At 40.9% G+C, this 20,755-nt stretch overlaps 16 protein-coding genes across 16 annotated transcripts; 8 read left to right on the plus strand and 8 right to left on the minus strand.

Moving 5' to 3' along the window:
• Nucleotides 1–158: 158 nt before the first annotated feature.
• Nucleotides 159–812, minus strand: NEHOM01_1621 (large subunit ribosomal protein L10e; the record flags this gene model as incomplete). The annotated part of the gene is made up of 1 exon (XM_051490499.1): nucleotides 159–812. The coding sequence occupies one exon, from the start codon at nucleotides 810–812 to the stop codon at nucleotides 159–161; it is 654 nt and encodes a 217-aa protein (XP_051346459.1).
• Nucleotides 813–1,194: 382 nt separating this feature from the next.
• NEHOM01_1622 (uncharacterized protein) lies at nucleotides 1,195–1,650 on the minus strand (the record flags this gene model as incomplete). Its single annotated transcript, XM_051490500.1, has 1 exon — nucleotides 1,195–1,650. One exon carries the CDS (start codon nucleotides 1,648–1,650, stop codon nucleotides 1,195–1,197), a length of 456 nt encoding a protein of 151 aa, XP_051346460.1.
• Nucleotides 1,651–2,060: 410 nt separating this feature from the next.
• Nucleotides 2,061–3,413, minus strand: NEHOM01_1623 (uncharacterized protein; the record flags this gene model as incomplete). Its single annotated transcript, XM_051490501.1, has 1 exon — nucleotides 2,061–3,413. One exon carries the CDS (start codon nucleotides 3,411–3,413, stop codon nucleotides 2,061–2,063), a length of 1,353 nt encoding a protein of 450 aa, XP_051346461.1.
• A 215-nt stretch (nucleotides 3,414–3,628) lies between these two features.
• Nucleotides 3,629–3,820, minus strand: NEHOM01_1606 (H/ACA ribonucleoprotein complex subunit 3; the record flags this gene model as incomplete). The annotated part of the gene is made up of 1 exon (XM_051490484.1): nucleotides 3,629–3,820. One exon carries the CDS (start codon nucleotides 3,818–3,820, stop codon nucleotides 3,629–3,631), a length of 192 nt encoding a protein of 63 aa, XP_051346444.1.
• A 442-nt stretch (nucleotides 3,821–4,262) lies between these two features.
• Nucleotides 4,263–4,691, minus strand: NEHOM01_1624 (uncharacterized protein; the record flags this gene model as incomplete). The annotated part of the gene is made up of 1 exon (XM_051490502.1): nucleotides 4,263–4,691. One exon carries the CDS (start codon nucleotides 4,689–4,691, stop codon nucleotides 4,263–4,265), a length of 429 nt encoding a protein of 142 aa, XP_051346462.1.
• Nucleotides 4,692–4,832: 141 nt separating this feature from the next.
• On the plus strand, nucleotides 4,833–5,183 carry NEHOM01_1625 (uncharacterized protein; the record flags this gene model as incomplete). Its single annotated transcript, XM_051490503.1, has 1 exon — nucleotides 4,833–5,183. The coding sequence occupies one exon, from the start codon at nucleotides 4,833–4,835 to the stop codon at nucleotides 5,181–5,183; it is 351 nt and encodes a 116-aa protein (XP_051346463.1).
• A 116-nt stretch (nucleotides 5,184–5,299) lies between these two features.
• On the plus strand, nucleotides 5,300–5,815 carry NEHOM01_1626 (uncharacterized protein; the record flags this gene model as incomplete). Its single annotated transcript, XM_051490504.1, has 1 exon — nucleotides 5,300–5,815. One exon carries the CDS (start codon nucleotides 5,300–5,302, stop codon nucleotides 5,813–5,815), a length of 516 nt encoding a protein of 171 aa, XP_051346464.1.
• Nucleotides 5,816–6,414: 599 nt separating this feature from the next.
• On the plus strand, nucleotides 6,415–6,810 carry NEHOM01_1627 (uncharacterized protein; the record flags this gene model as incomplete). Its single annotated transcript, XM_051490505.1, has 1 exon — nucleotides 6,415–6,810. One exon carries the CDS (start codon nucleotides 6,415–6,417, stop codon nucleotides 6,808–6,810), a length of 396 nt encoding a protein of 131 aa, XP_051346465.1.
• Nucleotides 6,811–6,824: 14 nt separating this feature from the next.
• On the plus strand, nucleotides 6,825–8,084 carry NEHOM01_1628 (uncharacterized protein; the record flags this gene model as incomplete). The annotated part of the gene is made up of 1 exon (XM_051490506.1): nucleotides 6,825–8,084. One exon carries the CDS (start codon nucleotides 6,825–6,827, stop codon nucleotides 8,082–8,084), a length of 1,260 nt encoding a protein of 419 aa, XP_051346466.1.
• Nucleotides 8,085–8,390: 306 nt separating this feature from the next.
• Nucleotides 8,391–8,783, minus strand: NEHOM01_1629 (uncharacterized protein; the record flags this gene model as incomplete). The annotated part of the gene is made up of 1 exon (XM_051490507.1): nucleotides 8,391–8,783. One exon carries the CDS (start codon nucleotides 8,781–8,783, stop codon nucleotides 8,391–8,393), a length of 393 nt encoding a protein of 130 aa, XP_051346467.1.
• A 47-nt stretch (nucleotides 8,784–8,830) lies between these two features.
• On the plus strand, nucleotides 8,831–9,379 carry NEHOM01_1630 (uncharacterized protein; the record flags this gene model as incomplete). Its single annotated transcript, XM_051490508.1, has 1 exon — nucleotides 8,831–9,379. The coding sequence occupies one exon, from the start codon at nucleotides 8,831–8,833 to the stop codon at nucleotides 9,377–9,379; it is 549 nt and encodes a 182-aa protein (XP_051346468.1).
• Nucleotides 9,380–9,877: 498 nt separating this feature from the next.
• Nucleotides 9,878–12,058, plus strand: NEHOM01_1631 (uncharacterized protein; the record flags this gene model as incomplete). The annotated part of the gene is made up of 1 exon (XM_051490509.1): nucleotides 9,878–12,058. The coding sequence occupies one exon, from the start codon at nucleotides 9,878–9,880 to the stop codon at nucleotides 12,056–12,058; it is 2,181 nt and encodes a 726-aa protein (XP_051346469.1).
• A 674-nt stretch (nucleotides 12,059–12,732) lies between these two features.
• NEHOM01_1632 (uncharacterized protein) lies at nucleotides 12,733–14,811 on the plus strand (the record flags this gene model as incomplete). The annotated part of the gene is made up of 1 exon (XM_051490510.1): nucleotides 12,733–14,811. One exon carries the CDS (start codon nucleotides 12,733–12,735, stop codon nucleotides 14,809–14,811), a length of 2,079 nt encoding a protein of 692 aa, XP_051346470.1.
• Nucleotides 14,812–15,083: 272 nt separating this feature from the next.
• NEHOM01_1633 (uncharacterized protein) lies at nucleotides 15,084–17,078 on the plus strand (the record flags this gene model as incomplete). Its single annotated transcript, XM_051490511.1, has 1 exon — nucleotides 15,084–17,078. One exon carries the CDS (start codon nucleotides 15,084–15,086, stop codon nucleotides 17,076–17,078), a length of 1,995 nt encoding a protein of 664 aa, XP_051346471.1.
• A 32-nt stretch (nucleotides 17,079–17,110) lies between these two features.
• Nucleotides 17,111–17,470, minus strand: NEHOM01_1634 (uncharacterized protein; the record flags this gene model as incomplete). The annotated part of the gene is made up of 1 exon (XM_051490512.1): nucleotides 17,111–17,470. The coding sequence occupies one exon, from the start codon at nucleotides 17,468–17,470 to the stop codon at nucleotides 17,111–17,113; it is 360 nt and encodes a 119-aa protein (XP_051346472.1).
• Nucleotides 17,471–18,056: 586 nt separating this feature from the next.
• NEHOM01_1635 (uncharacterized protein) lies at nucleotides 18,057–20,639 on the minus strand (the record flags this gene model as incomplete). The annotated part of the gene is made up of 1 exon (XM_051490513.1): nucleotides 18,057–20,639. One exon carries the CDS (start codon nucleotides 20,637–20,639, stop codon nucleotides 18,057–18,059), a length of 2,583 nt encoding a protein of 860 aa, XP_051346473.1.
• Between the last annotated feature and the right edge of the window lie 116 nt (nucleotides 20,640–20,755).

The raw sequence follows: 20,755 nt of genomic DNA on the forward strand, positions 1-20,755 counted from the left end.
ACTTAACTCAATCTAATCAAAATCAAAATACTAACTCAATCTAATCAAAATCAAAACAACCCCATAACAATCTTATCTAAATCAAAACAACAACCCAATCTAATCTTATCAAAATCAAATACTAAATCAAATACCAACTCAACTACCGACTACTTTATTTATAGAGCATTAGAGATGTTCTCAATATACTCAGTAATTGAACCTTTGGCCTTGATAGCAACAGCACCAATACCCATACCTAGCAATCTGCCCTCTTCCTTAAGCCGATCAAACTCCTCCCGTGAAAATGAAGTAAATCCATGCTTATCTGAAACTTCAATCCTTTGCTTACCAGCAATCTTATGCATCGCTCGTCTTAAACCTTCTCGGACTTTCTCTTCCGATCCTTCTTTACTCCTTACTGATATCAAAACTTGATTAATACCTACTCGAGCTGTTCGGCCATAAGGTTTACCAAATGATCCTCTCATTCCAGTTTGCAATCTATCAGCCCCGGCACAACTTAACATTTTGTTGATTCTAACGACATGATGCGTATGTACTCGGACTCGGAAGTGAAAAGCATTCTTCTCTAGAGAGGTAGTTAAGTACTTATTAAGAGCAATACGAGCTGCTTCTAGAGCTTCGGCTGAGATTTGTTCTCTTTCCATTGAGATAAGATTAGTGCAGACTGGGAATTCTAAAACTTCGGCTTTTCTTTTACCCGAATCGTACTTAGATAGTTTAGAGTCTGGAACTCCACGACAAAATCTAGATTTCGGATATGGTTTGTTTTTGATGTATCTATAACACCTTCCTGGTCTACGCCCCATTACAAGGGCTCAAAAATAGAGAAAATAAATAAAATAAAAAGAGGTGGGGTTGAGTTGGGTTAAGTTGGGGTGGGGTGGGGTTGAGTTGGTTTGGGGTTGGGTGGTATTGGGTTGAGTAGATTTCTGCCAAAATTGAAATTAGATTAGATTTAGTATGTTGATTTTGATTTTGATAAGATTTAATAAATTGTTAAGTTATGGTTTAGATAAGATTTAGATGGAGTAAGTTGATGTAGATTTAGATAAGATTTAATAAATTGTTAAGTTATGATTTAGATAAGATTGAGTATGTTGATTTAGATACGATTTAGATAGAGTAGATTTAGATAAGATGTAGTAAGTTGATGTAGATAAGATTTAGATGTAGATAAGATTGAGTAAGTTAATTGGGGTGGGGAGTGGATTTGGGAGTACTTAACTTGATGATGGGTCTTTGTTTGACTTGGTGGTTGATGGTGATTTGGGGGCCGAGGGATTCTATGTAGGTGAGATTGCGCTTCTTTTGCTCGACTATCTTCTTTTCGAGGCGGGGGAGTTGGGCTTCTTGTGGGTTTTCTTCCCAGAGGATATTAGGGATGAGGGAAAGATTCCAGATGAATTGGGAGTTGGCGGTTTTGAGTTGCTTTTTGCGGCCATGAATGTCTTGAAGTGTTGTACTGTTGAGTTCTTTGATAGCTAAACGGGCTTGTTGGGTGGTTGCAAATTCGACTAAAGCATGAGTTTCACCTCTTTTAGGTAAAGTAATCTTATGAATGGTGCCAAAACGACTGAAGAAAGTTCTGATAATCTCTTTGGAGATAGAACGGTCGGGACGATCGATGCGAACAATAGCAGCCATGAAAAAAATTGGTATCAGATTGGGTTAGTATTGAGTTGAGTTTAGTATTGTATTGAGTTGTGTTGAGTTGGGTTGAGTTAGTGTTACGTTGCGATGGTATAAAGTTAGTATAAAGTTAAGTTGAGTATCAAGTTGAGTTGAGTTAGTGTTAAGTTGTGATTTTGACTGATTTGAACTAATTTGAACTAACTTTGACTAATTTGGACTAATTTGGACTTAACTTGATATGTGCTATGGGGTTATAGACTATTCAGTATAATATAAGTTGGATGTAATGGAGATATGAATAAATGGGGTTGTGTAGTAGTTGGTTTATTACAAAATGAATTGAGTTGTGTTGTGTTGTGTTGGTTTGGTTAGGTGGGGTGGGGTGGGGTGGATTTAGGTGGAAACTCAAGTGGTTGGAATGGTTAGAGCATGTCATCTAGGGGTTCTATGTCTTCGCCATCGGAATAGATGAGGTCAAGGAGTGATTCTTCTTCGGGGGGTTCTTCTTCCTCGGAGAAGAAGGATTCGGGTTCGAGATCGGTGGATTTTAGATGGTACTTTTTGATGATGGCTTTGAGAATGAGATCGGTTGTGGATTGGGTGGGATCGGGGTTGGGACTTTGGCGGATTTGAATTTGGAGAGTTTGGATGGCTTCAAGGAGAAGATCGATTTGAAAGAACGTATGGGAAACAAGAATATTGAGAGCGGAAGATTCGGTGGCTGTAAAACCAATAGTGGCTAAATTAGTGGCTATAGATCTTTTGAGAAGGGGGAAGACTTCAAAACGGCTGATTTGGAGGTTGGGTAGGGGTTGTTGGTCTTGGAAGAATGTACGATGGTGGTAGGTTAGGGAGGGATTGAGTGGAGTTAGAATGGGGTTAGTAAGAGGAGTTGGATTGGTTAGGAGACTGTCAAGAGAGTAGGTTGTGGTGGGTTGGGGTTCGGGTTCAAAAACGGGAAAACTGTTATGGAAGTGACTGTACTCGGGAATGTAAGGTCGAGTGTTGGGGGGTGGATTGGCTTCAATAATACTACTGAGCGTGGTGAACTTATCTAGGCTAAACGCTTGGAGGTCTTTGCAGGCCTCGGTTTCTTTCTTCCAGAAATCGGCCATTTCGTGGGCAGTGCGGTGGTTGGCGAATTCTTGGGGGCGTTGGAGAATAGCTGTTCGGGAGACTGTCATTTCCTTACGGAGTTTTTCGGTGGCATGGAAATGAGCTATCTCTTCTGGTCTTTCTTTGATTTCAATCTCGCGTTCAGCATAGAGGTCTTGTAGAAGGATAAGCGACTTCTCTTTCATCTTTTGGGCATAGTTGGCATAGACATTACCATGATCATGATTAAATTGAAAACAGTTGCTCCAAATTAGAGCTAAATCATCTACAAATTCAGAAACATCTGAGTATTCTTGCATCGCTATCTTTTTACCTATCTTGCCTAGATCCATTGGGTGTTTGATTAGATTGTAGTACTCGGGAGCTTCGCGTTTACTAACTTTGTTTAGGAAAGGTGTGGCGTATGGAGTGTAGTTGCGTAATTTAGATAAGATCTTTTCCATTTTGGAATAGATACGTTCTTGCTTCTCTGAAAGGTCTTTCCACTTGCTTCGTGTATTCATTTTAGTGATAAGCCGTTTGAGCTCTTCTTTTTGATCATTATCAACTTCAAGATAATCAAGCAAGTACTTACTGCCCGTTACTTTTTCTTTGGCCTCTTTGGGCTCTTCCTTCTTATATGTACAGCCATCATACTCAGTAGTATAGTATCTAAGCATAAAAAAAGACAAATTAGGCCGGGTTTAGTATTGAGTTGAGTGAGTATTTAGGTTTAGTGTTGGGTTGGGAGAGGGTTTAGGTAGGGTTTAGATAGAGTTGAAAGTTTGTTAAGTTGTAGATCGTAAGTCGTACTATCTTTATTGGTTTGGTTAAGCTGAAATTCTGAATATTCTGAATATTCTGAATTTCGAATTTCGATTAATCTGAATTTCGATTAATCTGAATTGGAATCTGAATTGTTGAATAGTTGTTTAGTTTGTTGCTTGTATTCGATGCGATACTTAGAGAATTCGTCTTCGGGAGAGAATTTAGCTGGGTGGGCGGCTAGAATATCTGAACGGATTGAACTATCGTATAAACAGTACTTCTTTTGACCATCTTGTAACCGGTATCCAATCAAACCCATAAAAAAAGACAAATTGGCATGGATTTAGTAGTGAGATAAGATTTGTGAGTGTGTGTGTGTGTGATGTGTGCTTGTGTGTGATTGTGTGTGTGTGATTGTGTGTGGTGAGTGATTGTGTGATGGAGTGATGGAGTGATGGAGTGGAGTGAGTTGATGAGTGAGTGAGTGATGTGTGGTGAGTTAGTGATTGTATGATTGTGTGAAGTGGGGTGAGTGAAATAAGGTTGAGTTGGTGAGTGAATGAGTGTGAGTGGAGTGGAGTGAATAAATGAGTGATTATGTAATAGAAGGTAGTAAGGTGGTGCTTGAGTTTATGTCAAGTTAGTATTGGATTCAATTGGTTGATTATAGGATTGAGTTGGGATTAGGAAGGTAGAGATGGCTAAGTTAGATACCAAATTTATTGATGCAATATGGGTTGAGCTGGACTGGGATTGGATGGTTAATTGATAGCCTTGGCGGATTCTTCTTTGGCGGTAAGGGTACTCTTGAGATCGATGAGCTTGATGTCATTTATGCCCAATAGGTTGGCGGTGGCACCATTTTGGGATGGTTTGGCCTTGCGCTTTTTATGGGATTTGTTGGGCTTAGGATTATTAGCGGCTACGGGCTCTGCTGATTGTGCCTCGCCGGGTTTGGCGGCGGCAGTAACTGCATGGGACTTCTGGACGAGATGTTGGGCCGATCCTACAGCGGTGCTTGAGGTGCTGTGTCCTCGGAATGCTATAATGGTAATAAGGATAACGATGATTAGAAAAACTAACCCAACTACTACTAAGAACTTCTTGGACTTAACTACTTTGGTTATTTTGCTGGTGGTAGAGTTGCCTGATCCTGATGAAGATGTGCCTGCGTCTGCTGTTTCTGCCATTGCTTTGAGGTTTCTAGGAGAATATATGTCTTATTATGATACGGTGTTTCAAAGTAAAACTGAATCGGTGACTAACGATGATGTAACTTGGTCTATTTGGAAGATTTGGAAGTCTATAATGGTATCACAATTTATTTTCGAATGCGATGTCCCGTTCTTGCTCGAATCTGTTTAGATGGCCTAGGAGATAGTCAGGAAGGTCTAGTCAAACGGCTTGACTCTTTATGTTTAGGGCCCAGTTCAGAGAAAGTAACAATTTTGGCCCGGCAAAGATCTGAGATAAGAAAAGAACGAGTTAGCATGCACTCTTTTGATCTAATCAAGCAAGTTACAACTGCAATTGGCCAGTCAACAAGTGACTTAGAAATGCGAGACAAAATCAAACATGTTTTAGCCGGACAAACCACACAAGCCAGTTCTATTCTAACACGCGAGGGCCTATACTTAGTTCTGAAACAAGCTCTAACTCAACTCAACTCTAACTCAACCTAACCCAACTCAACTCTAACCCAACCCAACACTAACTCAATAAAGTAAATGAAAGATCTTGTGAAAGGTATTGTAAAATGTATTGATAGTAATCTAAACTCACAATGGTTTGTCTTTTTATGGGCTGGGAGAAATTTGTGAAGAAAGAGGAGCGCGATAAGACTGATTCACTGGTTTTGGCAGCTAAATCAGCTAAAACTATGGCTGAAATTGTAGTCGAAGATTCTGACTCTTACTTTGTTTTGGGAGACCGAAAAAGGCTTCTGCCGATTCACCAGGTTGGCCAGCATATCGGTGAAACTCAGCAGGGCAAGAAAGAGTACTTAGTAGCTAATGATAAGGTTGCTCTTCTTTTGAATGAGCATTTAGAAATCACGCGCTTCTTTCGGATTCCAGGAGTTATTCCAGAGTCTCTTGTCTACTTTGGTGATGGATTGTTCGCAGGTATTGCGCGTAATCGAGAAGAAGTACTATCCTTTACTCTTGGTGGACCAAAAACCGATTCTGAGTTTAGCATTGGAAACTATTCCGTTTGTATTCGTCTGGAAGAGTGTGGACAGGCCTATGCCGATGGCCAGTTCCTCTATGTTGAACACAAGCATGGCATTTGTGTTCTTAAGCCAGTTTTAGGCTAACTTAACTTAACAACAACTTAATACTAACTTAATAACAACTTAACAATAAACTATATCTTATTTCAACTTAACATTAACTTAACTTAACAACAAAGTATATCTTATTTCAACTCAACCTAACTCAACTCAACTTAATATTAACTCCACTTAACTCAACCCAACTTAACTTAACTGAATAAATAGAAGTAGGAGTGAATAAATTCAAAATGAAAGACATATCTATTTTTTCAGAGTTTAGTATACTTCAAATTCACTTTTAGTTATTGGTTAAATTGAGTTAAGTTAATATTGAGTTAGTTGAGTTGAGTTAAGTTAGTATTGAGTTAGGTTGGCTTAGGTAGTGATTAAAGTAATAAAAGGTGCGGTGGTGTATATTGTTTAAGTTATACTAAGTTGTTATTATAAGTCTGATTAAGTTAAAGTGATAGCTAAGCAGGCAATAAACTTACAATCAATATAGCTCAACTAACGCAATCCAAACCTAACTCAACCCAATACTACCCCAACTCAACTCAACTCAACCTTAACCTAACCTAACTCAAACAAATACTAACTCAATAAGAGTGTAGATATACATAGTGTAGGCCAATTTTTTGTTGATGATTCGGGCTTTGCTTATAGTAAGTGCTTCGGGTAGTTTGGTTTACCATAAGATAGTGTCTCCTGAACTAGTTAAGTCAGTGGAGGTAGATAAGGTCATTGCTTTGGCAAGTACTATTTATGCAGGTTTAGAGATTCTAGAAGAAAGTCAGCTATGTACTAGAGAGGGAAAATACCAACAAGTGACTTTTACCTACGAAAAGGCCAGTTTAACTACTCTACGAACAGCAACTCGTTTGATTTTTGCAGTTCTACATGATAATTCAGCCGATAAAACCAAAATTAAAGATTGGGTCGAACGTATCCACTCCAGATATATCAATCAAGTACTATACAATCCTCTTTATTCTGTGGAAGAGAGTATTACAACCACTGTATTTAACGATCTTTTCTGAAAAACTCTTTTCGCATGGAACCACGTACACCCGTTGATAGAGAAGAAGATGGCGATGAAAGAACAGAAAAGATGATCTTTGTGGAAAGTATTAGCCGATTGTTAGCCCAACCAAGTGAACGTGCTTTAGGTGCAGTGAAACGAGCTACTAAAGCACTTTTACAAAAGAAAGAGAAGGGATCACCTCGTCTAGTAGTCCTTTCACTAGCCAAAGTCTATCTAAATCTGCTACCCTCTTATAATATCCACTTATCCGCCTTTAAATATAACACGCGATCAAAAGCAACCAATTATGAGTATTCTTTAGCCCAAGAATGGCGCGGGTATCTTAAAATGCTCACTCGATCAAGAACTGACGAGTCTTATGAAGCAGCGACTATTCTACTGCCCCAAACAGTGCTCTTCAACAAAAGCAGTAAGTTAATTGGTAAAGTAGTTAAAGGAACAGCTATCAAGGGCCGACTTGGCCAAAAGTGCACTAAGACTTTAAAAACAATCTTTAAGTGCGATAAGGGCAATCGGATTATCAAAATTTTAGAGGTAGTCAACCAAATGAATCTCCAAAAAGTCTCTAAAAAGGCCATTAAAGCCCTACTAAGTATTTCTGATGAGGTCCTAGCTAAACCAGAACGTCTTGTACGCTTACGTCCTGAAGAGATGCGCAAACTGACCACTGAAGAGAAGGCCATTCAGAAAGAAGCCCAGCTGCACTCTTTACCTGATGAACTAAGAGCCTGGAAAGGTATTAACGAACGACTATTACGTACTTACCTTCTTATTTTAACCCAAAGAAGTATTGATCGGTACTGGTTTGTTATTCCTGAACTATCAAGATTGAAGATTCCTGGCAATCTTCATGAGGGTATCTTTACAGTACTAACTGAGAAAATAGACTATCTTAAGGCCAATCTAACTCCGCATCGAGTTGTTATTTTAGTTGAGTGTTATACGGCTATTTATAAGATCTTTGGGGCTAAGCTTGAGTTTGCCTTCCAACAGGAAGATCTTAAGCGGATTCCCTTGGATATTTGGGTGGAAATAGATAATAAGGAAATGAAAAGGGTTTATTCGTGCTTGCAGTCGATCGAGAAACATCAGGGACATCCCGATCTTATCAAGTTACTTATTAGAAGGGGCATGTACCGGATAGATCCTAATCTTTCCGAAATTGTGCGCTATCTCATGCCAGTAGGCGGTCCCAAGTATCTAGAGTCCTATGCCATGGATGGCTTCTGGGAATTTTCACTCCTCCGACGGCCCCGCAGCATAAAGTAAGTCGAACAGTACGGCCAGAGTGAGGTCAGTCAGCGTCAATAAAGTCAATAAAATCAGCACAGTCAAGTTGGGTTAGTATGCAAATGGCCATGGGTAATAAGTACTACGACAAGTGATCCGTAATAACAAATAAGAACTAATAACTAAATGATATCTGATTTGCCCGGTCTATTGGGCTAGTATACGGGGCCAAGAAGGGGTAAAGAGATATAAATCAACTAAACTCAACTTAAGTCAACTTAGTTCAACTTAATTCAATCTAAACATCAACTTAAGTCAATCTAACTCAACCTAACTCAATCTAATCTAAACAGACTCTTTGGGCTTCATTTCGTCAATAATTTCGCTGTAGGCTTCAAGGGGAGCGGCGGCGGTCATACTGCCACATTCGGTTTCCAAAATACTATCTAATGGAGTGCATTCGTCTTCAATTAAATCTGTTTCAGTTGTTTCTATGTGCTGTTTTCTCTTTTCCATCTCGTGTAGCTTCAAAAAGTGGTCGGCGCTATCAAAGTACCGTTTTTGAGATCCAAGTAGTCGTTGGCGGAGATATCTTATTCCGGCCAAGGTGCTTTGATCTACATCGGGCTCTGACTTGTTTGCGCTTTTTTCGTGGTCGATTGTATCGTTATTTGGTGGCATAAGTTTCTTTTGCTTGAATATCTTGGTTTTGATCTGTCTCAGTTTCTTGAAAAGCATTTCCCCTTTAAGTAATTCGCCATAAATGACGATCTGGCTAAAAAATTATGCATTTTGAGTGGTTACAGAAAGCATTTGCCCCGTTAGGGGTAGAAATAGGGACTAAGGAGGAAGTTCTGCATGGTGTATTAGTGGGAACAAAAGGTAGGAAAGAATGGAGATTTACGGCAAATCTTGAGATAAGTATTGCAGATCTTTGCTATGAATTACAACGACAAATGAAAGTAAATCAAGTTACTGCGAATGTAAGTGCAAGTGGTACAAAGTTAGTTGATGCTGAGGATGGATTGCATTTGATAGTGGATGGTAAGCATGTTTTGTTTGTAGAGCGAGAGAGTGTCTGTTTGCCGGTTTATCCACTTAATGGCGAAAGGGAAGAGACTGGGAGTAGGCAAGGGATTATTCTTAAACGAGTTGGTACTAAACAACGAGTATGTGATATCTGTAAAAGTAATGTGTCCGTTTATAAGAAGAGGTATGATATCATGTTGCCACCAACAGTTAAACTCTTATGCGCACCCTGCTACCATGAATTTCATTGGACTAAGTCGGGTGAGCAGATCTATACTGGCTTTGTATATGATATGAATAATTGAGTTGGGTTAAGTTGAGTTGAGTTAAGTTGGGTTGAGTTGTAATTGGATTAATAAAGGTGTAATTAGTATTGGGTTAAGGTGGTGTCTGTACCTTCCACACATTTTAATGAGGATCTCGAGATATCTCTACTTTTAGACGAGTAAGTACGTGGGCAAATAACTTAGATATTTATTCCTTATGACTTTAGATAGGCCAATAATATACGACGAAGATTGACAAGGGACTTCCATAAAGGATTCACAGAAGAACATACCAGACCTAGAAACTGCTCAGAATTGTATACCAACTCAATACTTAACTCAATACCGACTTACTTCTCGTTGAGTATATTTGGATGAGAGGTCTTTATCCTCCCCTGGGGCACAACAGTTAGTGTTATTGGGCAGTGTTGAGAAGGTATTGATTGGATCATTGGTATGGGGTTATAAACGGTTTGCTGTGTGGACAAGTATTATTGGATTGTTAGTATAAGAGTGATTAACGTACTCCTGATTAAGATGAATCATAACGACATGGATAAACGATTAGGAGGAAGAATTAGAACTTCTAGTAGTTTGGTTACAGAAAAACGTCGCGGAAGAATCTTATCTTGCACATGGAGACTCTTCTTTTTGCTGGCTTGTTGTGGTGGCGTGTTACTAGTTAGTGGATCGGCCGGGGCGAGCACTACATCAGAAGGGTCGGCCGGGGCGAGCGCTGCATCAGAAGGGTCCGTCAAAGCGGAACCAGCTCAAGCACGCGAAATAAAACCGGTCAATGAAACGGAGATTATGGGCATTCTACTAGGGTGTCATGTGTCTGTTATTGATAGTCTTAGGACTACGGTCGACAATATTTGGAAAGCTAAACAGGATGCCAAGATAGCATCGAGTCTTTCTAAATCGGAGATTAGCCAAAACTATCCATACTTGAAACTGGCCCCCACAAGGGCCGATAAGGTGGCCTTCTGGAGTACCTGCAACGAGTCTTTGAGCGAGCACGGCGGCCATGCCGATAGCAATGATAAAGCTCTTCATGAGTGTATGATGAAAGCCTATTTGAACCATCTAAACTTCGCGCTAGTTCCAGGCGAGTTTCAGAAGAAGAAGCCTAAGGAAGCTAAACAAGCAGCTAAACAAGCCTTGATGGATATTGCTTTAGTTGCCAGGGATTTCTCTGATCTGTACAGTCCACAGGATTCTACTTATGCGAGCTTTTCTCCTGAGCGGTGCCTTAACATGATGGCAATTGCTTTGGTTGGATTGAAGGAGCTAAAATTCAGTTCTACGTTCATGGACGCATCCAATCTGGACTTTGATCTTGCTGATCTATTTAGAAGAAAGTTTTTGAATGGTGGGTTATCAGATGATACAACTGCCAAATTAAAGGACTTCTTTGTTAGTATAGCACGTGATATAGGGAAAATCAAGCCGTGGTGCTACACTGAGACACTCATGACTCCAAGGCTTGCTCTGTACATCAAGGAGTCATATGCACTTGATAACATGATGGGAACTCTTAACCGAATGCAAATAGAAGCCAATATTCAGATTAAACAGGTCTGTGAGGGAAAACATCCTGCTGATGAGCAAGACGAGCAAGTCAAAGCTGCCGCCGTTGAGTTAGGCACGCTTGGTTGCCCGATCACCAATTGCAGGATATTCCCGTTGAAGAACATTAACGATGTCGTGTTGCTAAAGACCAAGGAGGCCAACCTACTGACGTACACTAAAACAGTGGTTCTTATACTAGAGACGTTAGATGTCCCAGACAAGTTTCTGCTTAACTTACATGAGAGGTTACAGGCAGACATTCATCTCATCTTCGCTTCATCAGTTGCAGCCAATAAGGCCAAAGCTGATGCCATGAAGAAGAAGCATCTTAAAATCAAGAGCGGTGAGTATTCGAGTTGGACGTTTTTATCGGCATTCCGGGTTCTATTGGGCACTGGGCTTCAAATAATGCTATGGATGATCTTCGTTTTCTACTTCCAGTATCGACCGCTTAGCATTGTAATTGGGTGTGTGCTGTATGTCACCTTAACCGTGGCTACTTTATTATTGAGTAAGCATGATAGCAATTCACCGAGACATATCAAGAATATTTTGGTGGCTATCAACATTACTTCCATTCTCATTGGTCTGATGGGCATGTTTGGGTTTGGCATTGCAGCATACAACTCTGCCATCCGGCCTGAAGATATACTTTATCTTGGAGTCTGTTTGGGTGGTATAGTGACCTGGGCCGCCATGGGCGCGTTCGTGTTCTTGAAGATAAAAGAGAAGGCCAAGGGCCCGGCAGTTGCCAAACAACTCTATTATCTAACTGCCATCTTTATTGTTGTGATTAGTCTTGGCTTGCCGGTCTCGCGATTATTCTTATCTCCAGTGACTTTTGCTCGGGTTGTTGATTCGGGTATTTTACTAGGCATGGCATTGGTCTTTAGTCTTTTTCAGACTTTGGGAGCTATATCGCAAAAAGACAATGGTGAGAATAGGGCGAGAAATGTTGCCTTCCTTGTTGTTTTGGGTTCCTTGATCGTTGGTTTGGTGGCTTGTGTTGTTTTATATGAACTGCCTACTCTTAACACCAGTCATATTGATATTGCTGTTCGCTCCTTCTTTAGAAGCCAATGGACTTGGGTCCAAGAGACGGCCTCTGGGCTTATAGAGACTGCCAAGAAAGCCATTTACAATTAGATAGTAAAAAGTATGCTGATCGGCGAGAGTATTTCGAATAAATTGGGTTGGCGTATTGGATTGATTTGGAGTTTTGTTGACTTAGTATTGGTTTAGTGTGGTGTTCAGAGCGTTCGCCGCCTTCTTTGCTGACCACGTGCAGGTTCTAGAAGCTATGGCAGACGCATTGGACTGTTGTTTCAAAGGGATTAGATGTGTTAACCCAATATGAATCTAACCCAATATGAACGAAGGTATTAATCAGAAGTCAAACTTCAACATCAGATCATAATCTCAAGCTATAAATACAGGTTGAGATGTGAGATTTGATATGTGAGATGTGAGATTTGAGATGTGAAATATAAGATGTGAGATATGAGATGTGAGATTTGAGATTTGAGAAGAAGATGAATCCAACTTTTGATATACATCGAGATAGTCATGGCTTTACCAAACACGTAAGAACAGTAACAGAAGCTCGCAGCTCCGCTAATAGGAATAAAGAGAGAAGAGATTCCGGTTCGACTATGTCTTTAGTTCAGTTAGTATTGGGTTAGAGGATATTCCTTCTTAGAGCACGGCAGTTAGTATTGGGTTGTATTAATGGTAATGGCATGTGTTACTCGAATTTGTATGGCTGGTTGGGGATTGGTTGGTTTGATGTAAATTGGCGAGAATTAACCCCTAAAATCAAAATGAACTACGCCACAATTGATAAACAATCAAAATTGTTGCATAGCAATGTAAGTGGTCCGGTTGCAGCCAGATATCAAAGGAGACAGACGTTTGGTGGCTGGGCGGCCTTCCTTTTGCTGATTTGGTGGTGTGGACTACTTTCAGTTGACACCACAACTAACACAGACGAAATACCAGAGAGGGGAGTGGGAGAGCTCTTCCAGGACCTGTCTAAACAAAAGATAAAGGTCATTTCCGATCTGGAAAAGACAGTTCGGCAAATTTGGAAAGATCAAAATCGCTCTATTTTGAATAGTCGTGCTGCGAGTATTATCACAAAGACGTATCCGTACTTTGCACGACTAGCGGACCCAGAGAAGTGGGATAGCTTCTGGAGAAATTGTCTAGACTATCCAGCTGAACAGCAAAATGACGCCCATCTCTATGACTGCATGGGGAACGTCTTTCTAAATCATCTGAGCATTGCCCTAGACGAAGACGTGTTTCAGAAAAACCAGCCCGATAAGGCCAAGCAAGCTGCAAAACAAGCCCTAGAGGACATTGTCTATCTTCTTAAAAACAACGGGCTAGATTTACCACCCAACCATCCTTTCGCACAAGTTAGTGCCGAAAGAATCCTCAACATTATGGCCCTCGGTATCTTTACTCTAAACATTCCCACAGAGAACTATGCCGCAATGTCCCGAATGACTACCCTATTTCGACACAAGTTTCTGAATGCTTGCTTACCACCCCAAACAACACACCAGCTCAAAGAGTTCCTTGGCGAGCTGGGGTATGGTCGCCCTCAGTCCAGAGCCGCGGCAGACCCATGGTACTATACCACAACGCTTATAAACCCAACTATCGTCAAACAGATCAAAGAGCCTGGCATTCTCAATCAGCTACTCGGAGCTCTTAATACTCTTATAGTCACTCACGGACAGCAGCTTCACCAAATCTGCAATGCGGCTTGTTCAGAGGACGAAACTGACCAACAAATCAAAAACGGCGCGGCAAAGCTAACCTCGCTAAAAAGCCCGCTGGTGAGTTGCAAGCTAGACTGTCTAACCGATATTTCGGCCTTGACACTATTAACAACTGACCAAGTTGCAAAAGTTCGCAAAGCTGAAACTTTAGTCGTCATTCTATCCAGTGAAGATTTGCCTATTGACTTTCTCCAAGCATGCTTAGAATGGCAGGTCATTCCAACTGATATTCGGTTTCTTTTCTCATCGGCGGTTCCTCCTAGTCAGCATGAGACTCTGACCAGTAGAATTGAGCGTGCTATAAAGAGAAGTAAGAATCCGAGATGGACGCTTTTCGCAGTTTGCCGTGTTCTGCTTGGGGCGAGTTTTCAAGTCGTAATGTGGATCATCTTCATGTTCTATTTTAAATACCGCATCATTGGCCTGATGGTCGGCGGTATTCTATACATTACATTGGGCTTCGTGCTGATGGTCATGTTCCAGGATAAGAATTCCCCGCCATATAAACGAAAGGCCGCCCTAACCATTATCAATATTACTTCAACTATTATTGCCTGCATTAGTGTAGCTGGCTTTAGTGTTGCAACATATAACTCGGCGATCCGTATTGACGACATAATTCTCATTACCCTGATCGGAATACTTGTGACGGCTCATGTGTTGGTTATTGGGCTGGTGCTCAGGAAGAAAGGTCAGAACCTCCGACCACCAATAGCCCAGCAGAGCATGTTCTATTTCCTAATCACAGGTATTATCGTTTGCAGTATATGTTTGCCGGGCTTACGGCTGTTTGTGTCTCACGCGAGATTTGTTCAACTTCTCAACACAGGTGTAGGACTGTTCATTGGAGGAACCTTTGGAATTTTGATCCCGTTCATAAGCAAGTCTGCAGATCGAAAAGCAATAGAGGGCCAGAATACAGATGCCAAAAAGCACATGCGAATATTTGCAGTGGCTCTGGCTATTTTTGTTATTAGCTTGGTTGTCTGCTGCGTTCTGTCCGAGATTAAACACATTGACTTGATAGATCACCGTATTCAAGGATTCTTTAATGACCTATGGGCTAATGTTCAGAGCAACATAAGCCAGCGCCTTCCTTTTATCCGATGAATAACTCTTAGCCAAACGGCTGATTCTTAATCGGTATCTTTCAAAATAAATCAAATATTAAGATTAGTTTGGGATAGTTTAGGTTCAATTTATTGATTAAACGAGTTGCTTATGTGGTGTAGTGTTTAATGAGTTGTGGCAAACTAAGATGGTGCGATATTGTGTTGGCATTGGCTTATATCTTCAAAGTAAGAACTGAATAACAATCAAACCAAATCAAATCAAACCAAATCAAACACATTGCCAACCCAAATTATTTTTGTCTGAAAGATATGAGAGATAGGGTCATTAAGGGTATATTGAGAGTTATGGCTCTGCTTGTGATATTAGGGAGTGCTTGGCTGATGTCTCTGACTTCAGCTCTAAATTTTAGGTTCTTGAATGTAGATAGTGGGTTGGTAGCCGCTACTTTGGATCACGATTTGGAAATACAGGATCGTGAGGCAAGCAACGATGAGCTGCCCAATTTATACCCGGCAGAAGTGGACGCCCTGCATGCCTTTTTGATTAGTCCAACGATTGTTCATTACAGTGAAAGCCAGTCCGATCCACAATTTGGAGAAGACAGGTCCTGGTACGTTATACAGTATAATGAGCGTGGCATTTCGATTAAAATCTACCGGCAATGTTTGTACATTGACTTTGCGGCTCCATTTTGCTTTAACGTGGCCTCATACATCTACACACTGCTTCATCAAGTGCGCGTCATCCAAGGCCAGCGCTTTGTGCTAAAGAACATTGATTTGGACCACTTTGTTGCTTTCAATGCCTTGGCGCGTTTTATAGTACTCTTAAACTGCGAAGGACTAGTCATATATGCCAAGAAGTCGAGCTGGCCATCGGATAGCTTTCTAATGCATTGCCGAGAGGATGTGATCTTTAACCTAGTGAAGCATGACACTAAGCGGGTCTACCGGCCATATATTGAAAAGGTAACAGTCAGCAACATGGATGAAAATGCATTCAGATGTTTAATAGAGATCTTTAGAGAGAAGATAATTGGCTGGCTCTATCTTGACAACTGTCCTATTCAGCACATCGACTATCTTGACAAGATCTATTTTACCGAACTATACCGCCTAACTCTTATTCTGGCGCCAGAAACAACGGATGTGGTGTTGCACAAGCTAGCTTATTTGCCATACAACTGCCAGCACCTCACTATTCTCTTTAGCCGGCTGAATAAGCAGGAGAAACCGCCCCACATAACTGGATTGTTTGAGCTTTTGAACAGAAAGCCAACCATAGTTGATATTGACTACGGTATTTTAAGAGACTACTCTGACAGCCTGGTGGCACGCAAGATTGTGAAGGTTTGGCAGCTGTGTGTGCATTGGAGTTTTATAAGGGCAGAGCCACTTGCTCCTGCGCGCCAGACCCAATGGATTCAGGCGGAGAATGTTATTGTGTTTGCTGCCAAGACAACATCCTGCTACTCAGATGGCCAGCTGTTGCACAATGCTCTGGCTGAAATGTCGTTTTTAGACTTGGCTGTGGAGCCAGTGATCAGTCGTTTTTTCCCGGGAACAACCTGCCTTTTACATCGCCAAGAGACGTTGCAACTGTTCCGAGAAATATGCACAAACGTTGAATACTCGGATTCCTTTACTTCATCTCCCAAGCACAGTTCTCTTCTACACCTTCCCGGCCTGCGCCTCAAAATAGACACGGATCAGCATAGTCGCATATTAGATCGACTCAATGAATTCAGCCAAAAGCACTCTGTGTTCTGCCAGTCACTAACTTACCAGCAACTTGACGTGTTTTCCGGCCAAAAACAAGTGACTAGTATATCCTTTATAGCACAGCTGCTCTCTTGGTTTGGAGCCTTGTTATTTAAAGGCGTCCATTTCGAGAACATTGACTTTGGCCAAACTCCAGATCTGGCCTTGTCCCAGCCTTATGAGTCTAAGAGGCTGGATAGTGTGCCTTCAGAAAGTTGGGCCTTTATGCGATCCCTGTCTTTTAGTGGAGTTATGGCCGAGGCTATAGCTCTAATCGTGGCTTTGTTCAAATTTGGCCAGCATATTGTCATTCTGATTGAGAACTGCCAGCTATCCACTCTAGCTTTCCTGGAGGTTTATCAAACCGAAGCCCACCAAGCGCTAGTTTGCGTTAAGATTAATTCCACAACCACTAATGCCGATAGTTTCTTCCTAAACCCGACAGTTTCTGCAATAATAGCTAATTATAAGCCATGTCTGAGCCTTAGCCCCAAATCCCAAGCATCAATTTATTCTATAACGTGCACGCCAGAATCGGTCTAACGACACTTGGGTTGTTACCTGGTTGTTGTCGACTACTCGGACGGTCGTCTCGGACGATTGCTGGACGAAATGACGAACATAGCGTGGATTATACCAGGAAGATATCCCAGGCAAGTCAAAAGAATATTGATAAGAAGATCCATACTGCAACCAGTGGCAAAAAAGACCGCAATTGGCGGGAAAATTATCGCTAGAATTATTTCAATCAGTGTAGCACAGGAACCCATAGTATTATTGTTTGTATTGATATAAATACCCACCCAGCAATTAATTGTTAAATTGGACCATAAGATTCTGATCTTTTCGAAGCCGCACACCAGACCTAGACAATCTAGACTCCATTGTAAATTAAGAACAGATGTGGTGTTGATCTCTTTAATTAAGTCTCCCATTGGGTTAGTATGAGGTTACGCTGATGTTAGTGTTAGAGTTGGTGTTAAGGGTTGAGTTTAGCTAATTAGCTAAGCTAGATTAAATCACACTAAGTTGTTCGGTGAATAAAGGCCTGTGTAAATATACTCTTTTATTATCTGCCCAATACCGACTTGGTTTAGTTTGGGTTCGTATTGTGTTTTGTTAGGTTTTGTTAGGCTTTGTTGTGGTTGTGTTTTGCTAGGTTTTGTTGTGTTTTGTTGTGTTTTGTTTTGTTAGATTAGGTTCAATTTATTGATAGTCTTGAGTTAGTGCTAAAGTTGATTGAATACGAGAACCCAACTCAATATTAACCCACTCTAACTTAACTCAACTCAACTCAACTCAACCAAACCAATACTAATCTAACTTAACTCAATTCAGTCATTGTTGCTATAGAAACTAAAACCAAAACCCAAGTGATTCGGATTAGAATTGGGAAGAGATCAAAAATAAACTTTCGCAGATTTATTACAGTAAGTTGGCATCTGATTTCATACTTATTTACACTCTAAAGCACTATCAGATACTAATTAAGGCCTTAAATAGACCAAATGAGTCAATCTTCTAACCCATGTTTAATGGCATTGGGTTAACCTTGGGCAGATTTTGGATATACTGCAATAATAGAGTCATGAGCACAATAAACAGTATAACGAGGCTGATGATTAATGCTTTAGATACTTCGTAGCGCGGATTGGGGTGGTGCATACTGAACATAAGACCTATTAAGAGAAATAGACAGGCAAAGAGAGGCAAGCCAGAATCTAATGCAAAGTCAATTATAACGGAGTTATTGGTAAGTCTAGAAACAATAAGCAAGAATGCCGTTAAGATAGCGGCAAAGTACACGTAATTTTGGAGTCGCCGAAGTCTACCACGGTTTTTAAGATGATAAATGGTACTGCTGGAGTAGACACCTATAATGGCTAGCATAGTCATGAATGAAATGCACAAAAAGATCGTCTCAGGCCAGGAGATTACCTTCTTATGTTGAAGAATCATGAGCTTGGTTAAGGACAAGGAAACCAGGATCCACAAAGCAATGGCCCCTGAAAACCCACGCATGTACTTATGCGATTTAATATCATTATAATGCAGCGTAGTGATTAGTATGAAGGCAAATAGAATCAGTATAGGAGGATAGGTATATAGAACAACGAAGTCTCCAACAAAGAAGGACAGGACTGCTGTTATCAGTCCGGATACAATAGCACGGCAACCAACCAGGTTTGCCCAAGCACTATGATTCTGTGAACCCCGGTCCAAAGCACCCAGGAAAACCTGCGTTTTATATCTAGCCAGTGCCTGTCTTATTGGGTTATCAAAAAGGACCAAAACTATCACATGAGAAGGATTGCAGTAAAGATGGATAAACCGGGCGACGTCGGTTTCTCTAATTTGCAGAGCACTGACCACAAGCACTATTTTCTTGTGGAAACTGAGTTGTATTTGAAGATGGGGGACAACCGGGCCATTTAGTAGATCCATATCAATGGATATAGTATCCTTAGGCGCGAACTCATGCAGAACAATGAGAAAGTTTGACCACATAAACTCTCTGGCCTCAGGTTCTAGCAACATATCAGATTGGATTGGTATTGAGTTAGTTGAGTTGGCATGTAGTGGGTTAGTTGAGTTGGTGTGTGGTGAGTTAGTATGTAGTGGGTTAGTTGAGTTGGTGTGTGATGGATTGGTATGTGGTGGGTTAGTTGAGTTGGTAGATATTGGTTGTTTGATAAGCACGTCTAACCAAAAGACGTCCATTGACTTCTCACGTTGTAGTGCTAGGAGCTTAATGCCCAAGCGTGTAAAGAGGCGAAGATAACTTTCAGCGTATGTTTTGATTTCATCGGTAAATTGTTGCAAAACAGTATCTTGCCTGGATGGGTAAGTATGCAGTAGAGTTAGAGCAAAAAGATCTGCGCCAACAAACAATTCAGTTGAGTACATCTCAATATAATACGGGATTTTAACTGGCAAGCCATCTTGATAACTCACCACGTTGGTTTGATCCGGCCGATAGGCATCAATTAACAACCAAAGGTTAGAGTTAAACATATCCTTTCTGAGTCCCAATAAACTATCCAGATTACAAGCCATTTCGTACTTAATTGAGCCAATCTCATTTACCTCTTCTGAGCAGTCGGGTTTAGACATATCCAGCTGTTCTTCTTGTTGCCGAACTTTAATACAGAAGCGAATATCAGCAATCAAACTAGGTGAACAATCCAGTATATGTACAGCCGGCCGTTCATTTAACGCCAATTTAATCCATTTCTCAAGATCAACATTAGCCAAGATTAACCGATCAGCGTAATCATATGGGTTATTGCCGTATTCCAACAACCGCAAGTACAAAAAGAGCGACCTACTCTCATCAGCCGGCCAGGTAGACCTTCTAACCCTAATAGGCGGCATCCCTCGACAACTCGCCAAGTTCAGTTTAAATATAGGTCGCAAGCCATTATTAGGAGAGATAAGTGTTACTAGTACCCGATTAGAGCTTTTCATAAGCTTTTCTTGGTAGGCATCTAAACGATAACTAGCTTTTTGCCGACAGTGTTGCAGTGACTTTCTAAACCAAGGACTCAAATTAGGCGAATCCGAAGGAATATTCCACATAGATTCAATCAAAGGAAACATCTGAGGTCTATCATTTTTAGATGTCACAATCTCATCCCAATCAGCCGAACTACGTGTCTTTAACAACGGGTTAGTATAAGTAAGAGCCGAAGGTCCACCCGACGAACTACTAGACCGAATAGCCGAAGAAGAACTAGATTGAGGAAAGTATGAAGTAGTAGAGTTATCAGTAGTATGTATGGCATTATTAGAAGAAGTAGAGTTATCAGTAGCAGGAATAGCAGCCGTAAGATTACAAGAAGCAGAGTTATCAGCATGGCTAGTAGCCGTTGAACTAGTCACCGAATGATTAGTAGTAACCGAAGCCTCCGATCCAATACTATAACTTCTATCCAAGTCCACAATAGGTTCCATTTCAGTATCATTACAAACTATTCTAGCAGAACTACACAACCCATGCACCTCTTCCACCCCCTGACCAACCCGGCCACCCTCAACACTCAAAATCAATCCAATCCAAAACCAAATCAAGCAAATACCATTTTTCATGACGTAGTTATACATAAAAGGAAAAACCACCAAATCTTCTCTAAATCTCAAACTGCTACCTTCCATTATTTCCTTTTAAGGCAATTTTCAATTTCCAGCCAAATTTCGCTTACATCCAACTTAGCTCAACT

Source organism: Nematocida homosporus, assembly GCF_024244095.1.
Source record: "Nematocida homosporus strain JUm1504 chromosome Unknown 4557, whole genome shotgun sequence".
NCBI classification, from domain to species: Eukaryota; Fungi; Microsporidia; genus Nematocida; species Nematocida homosporus.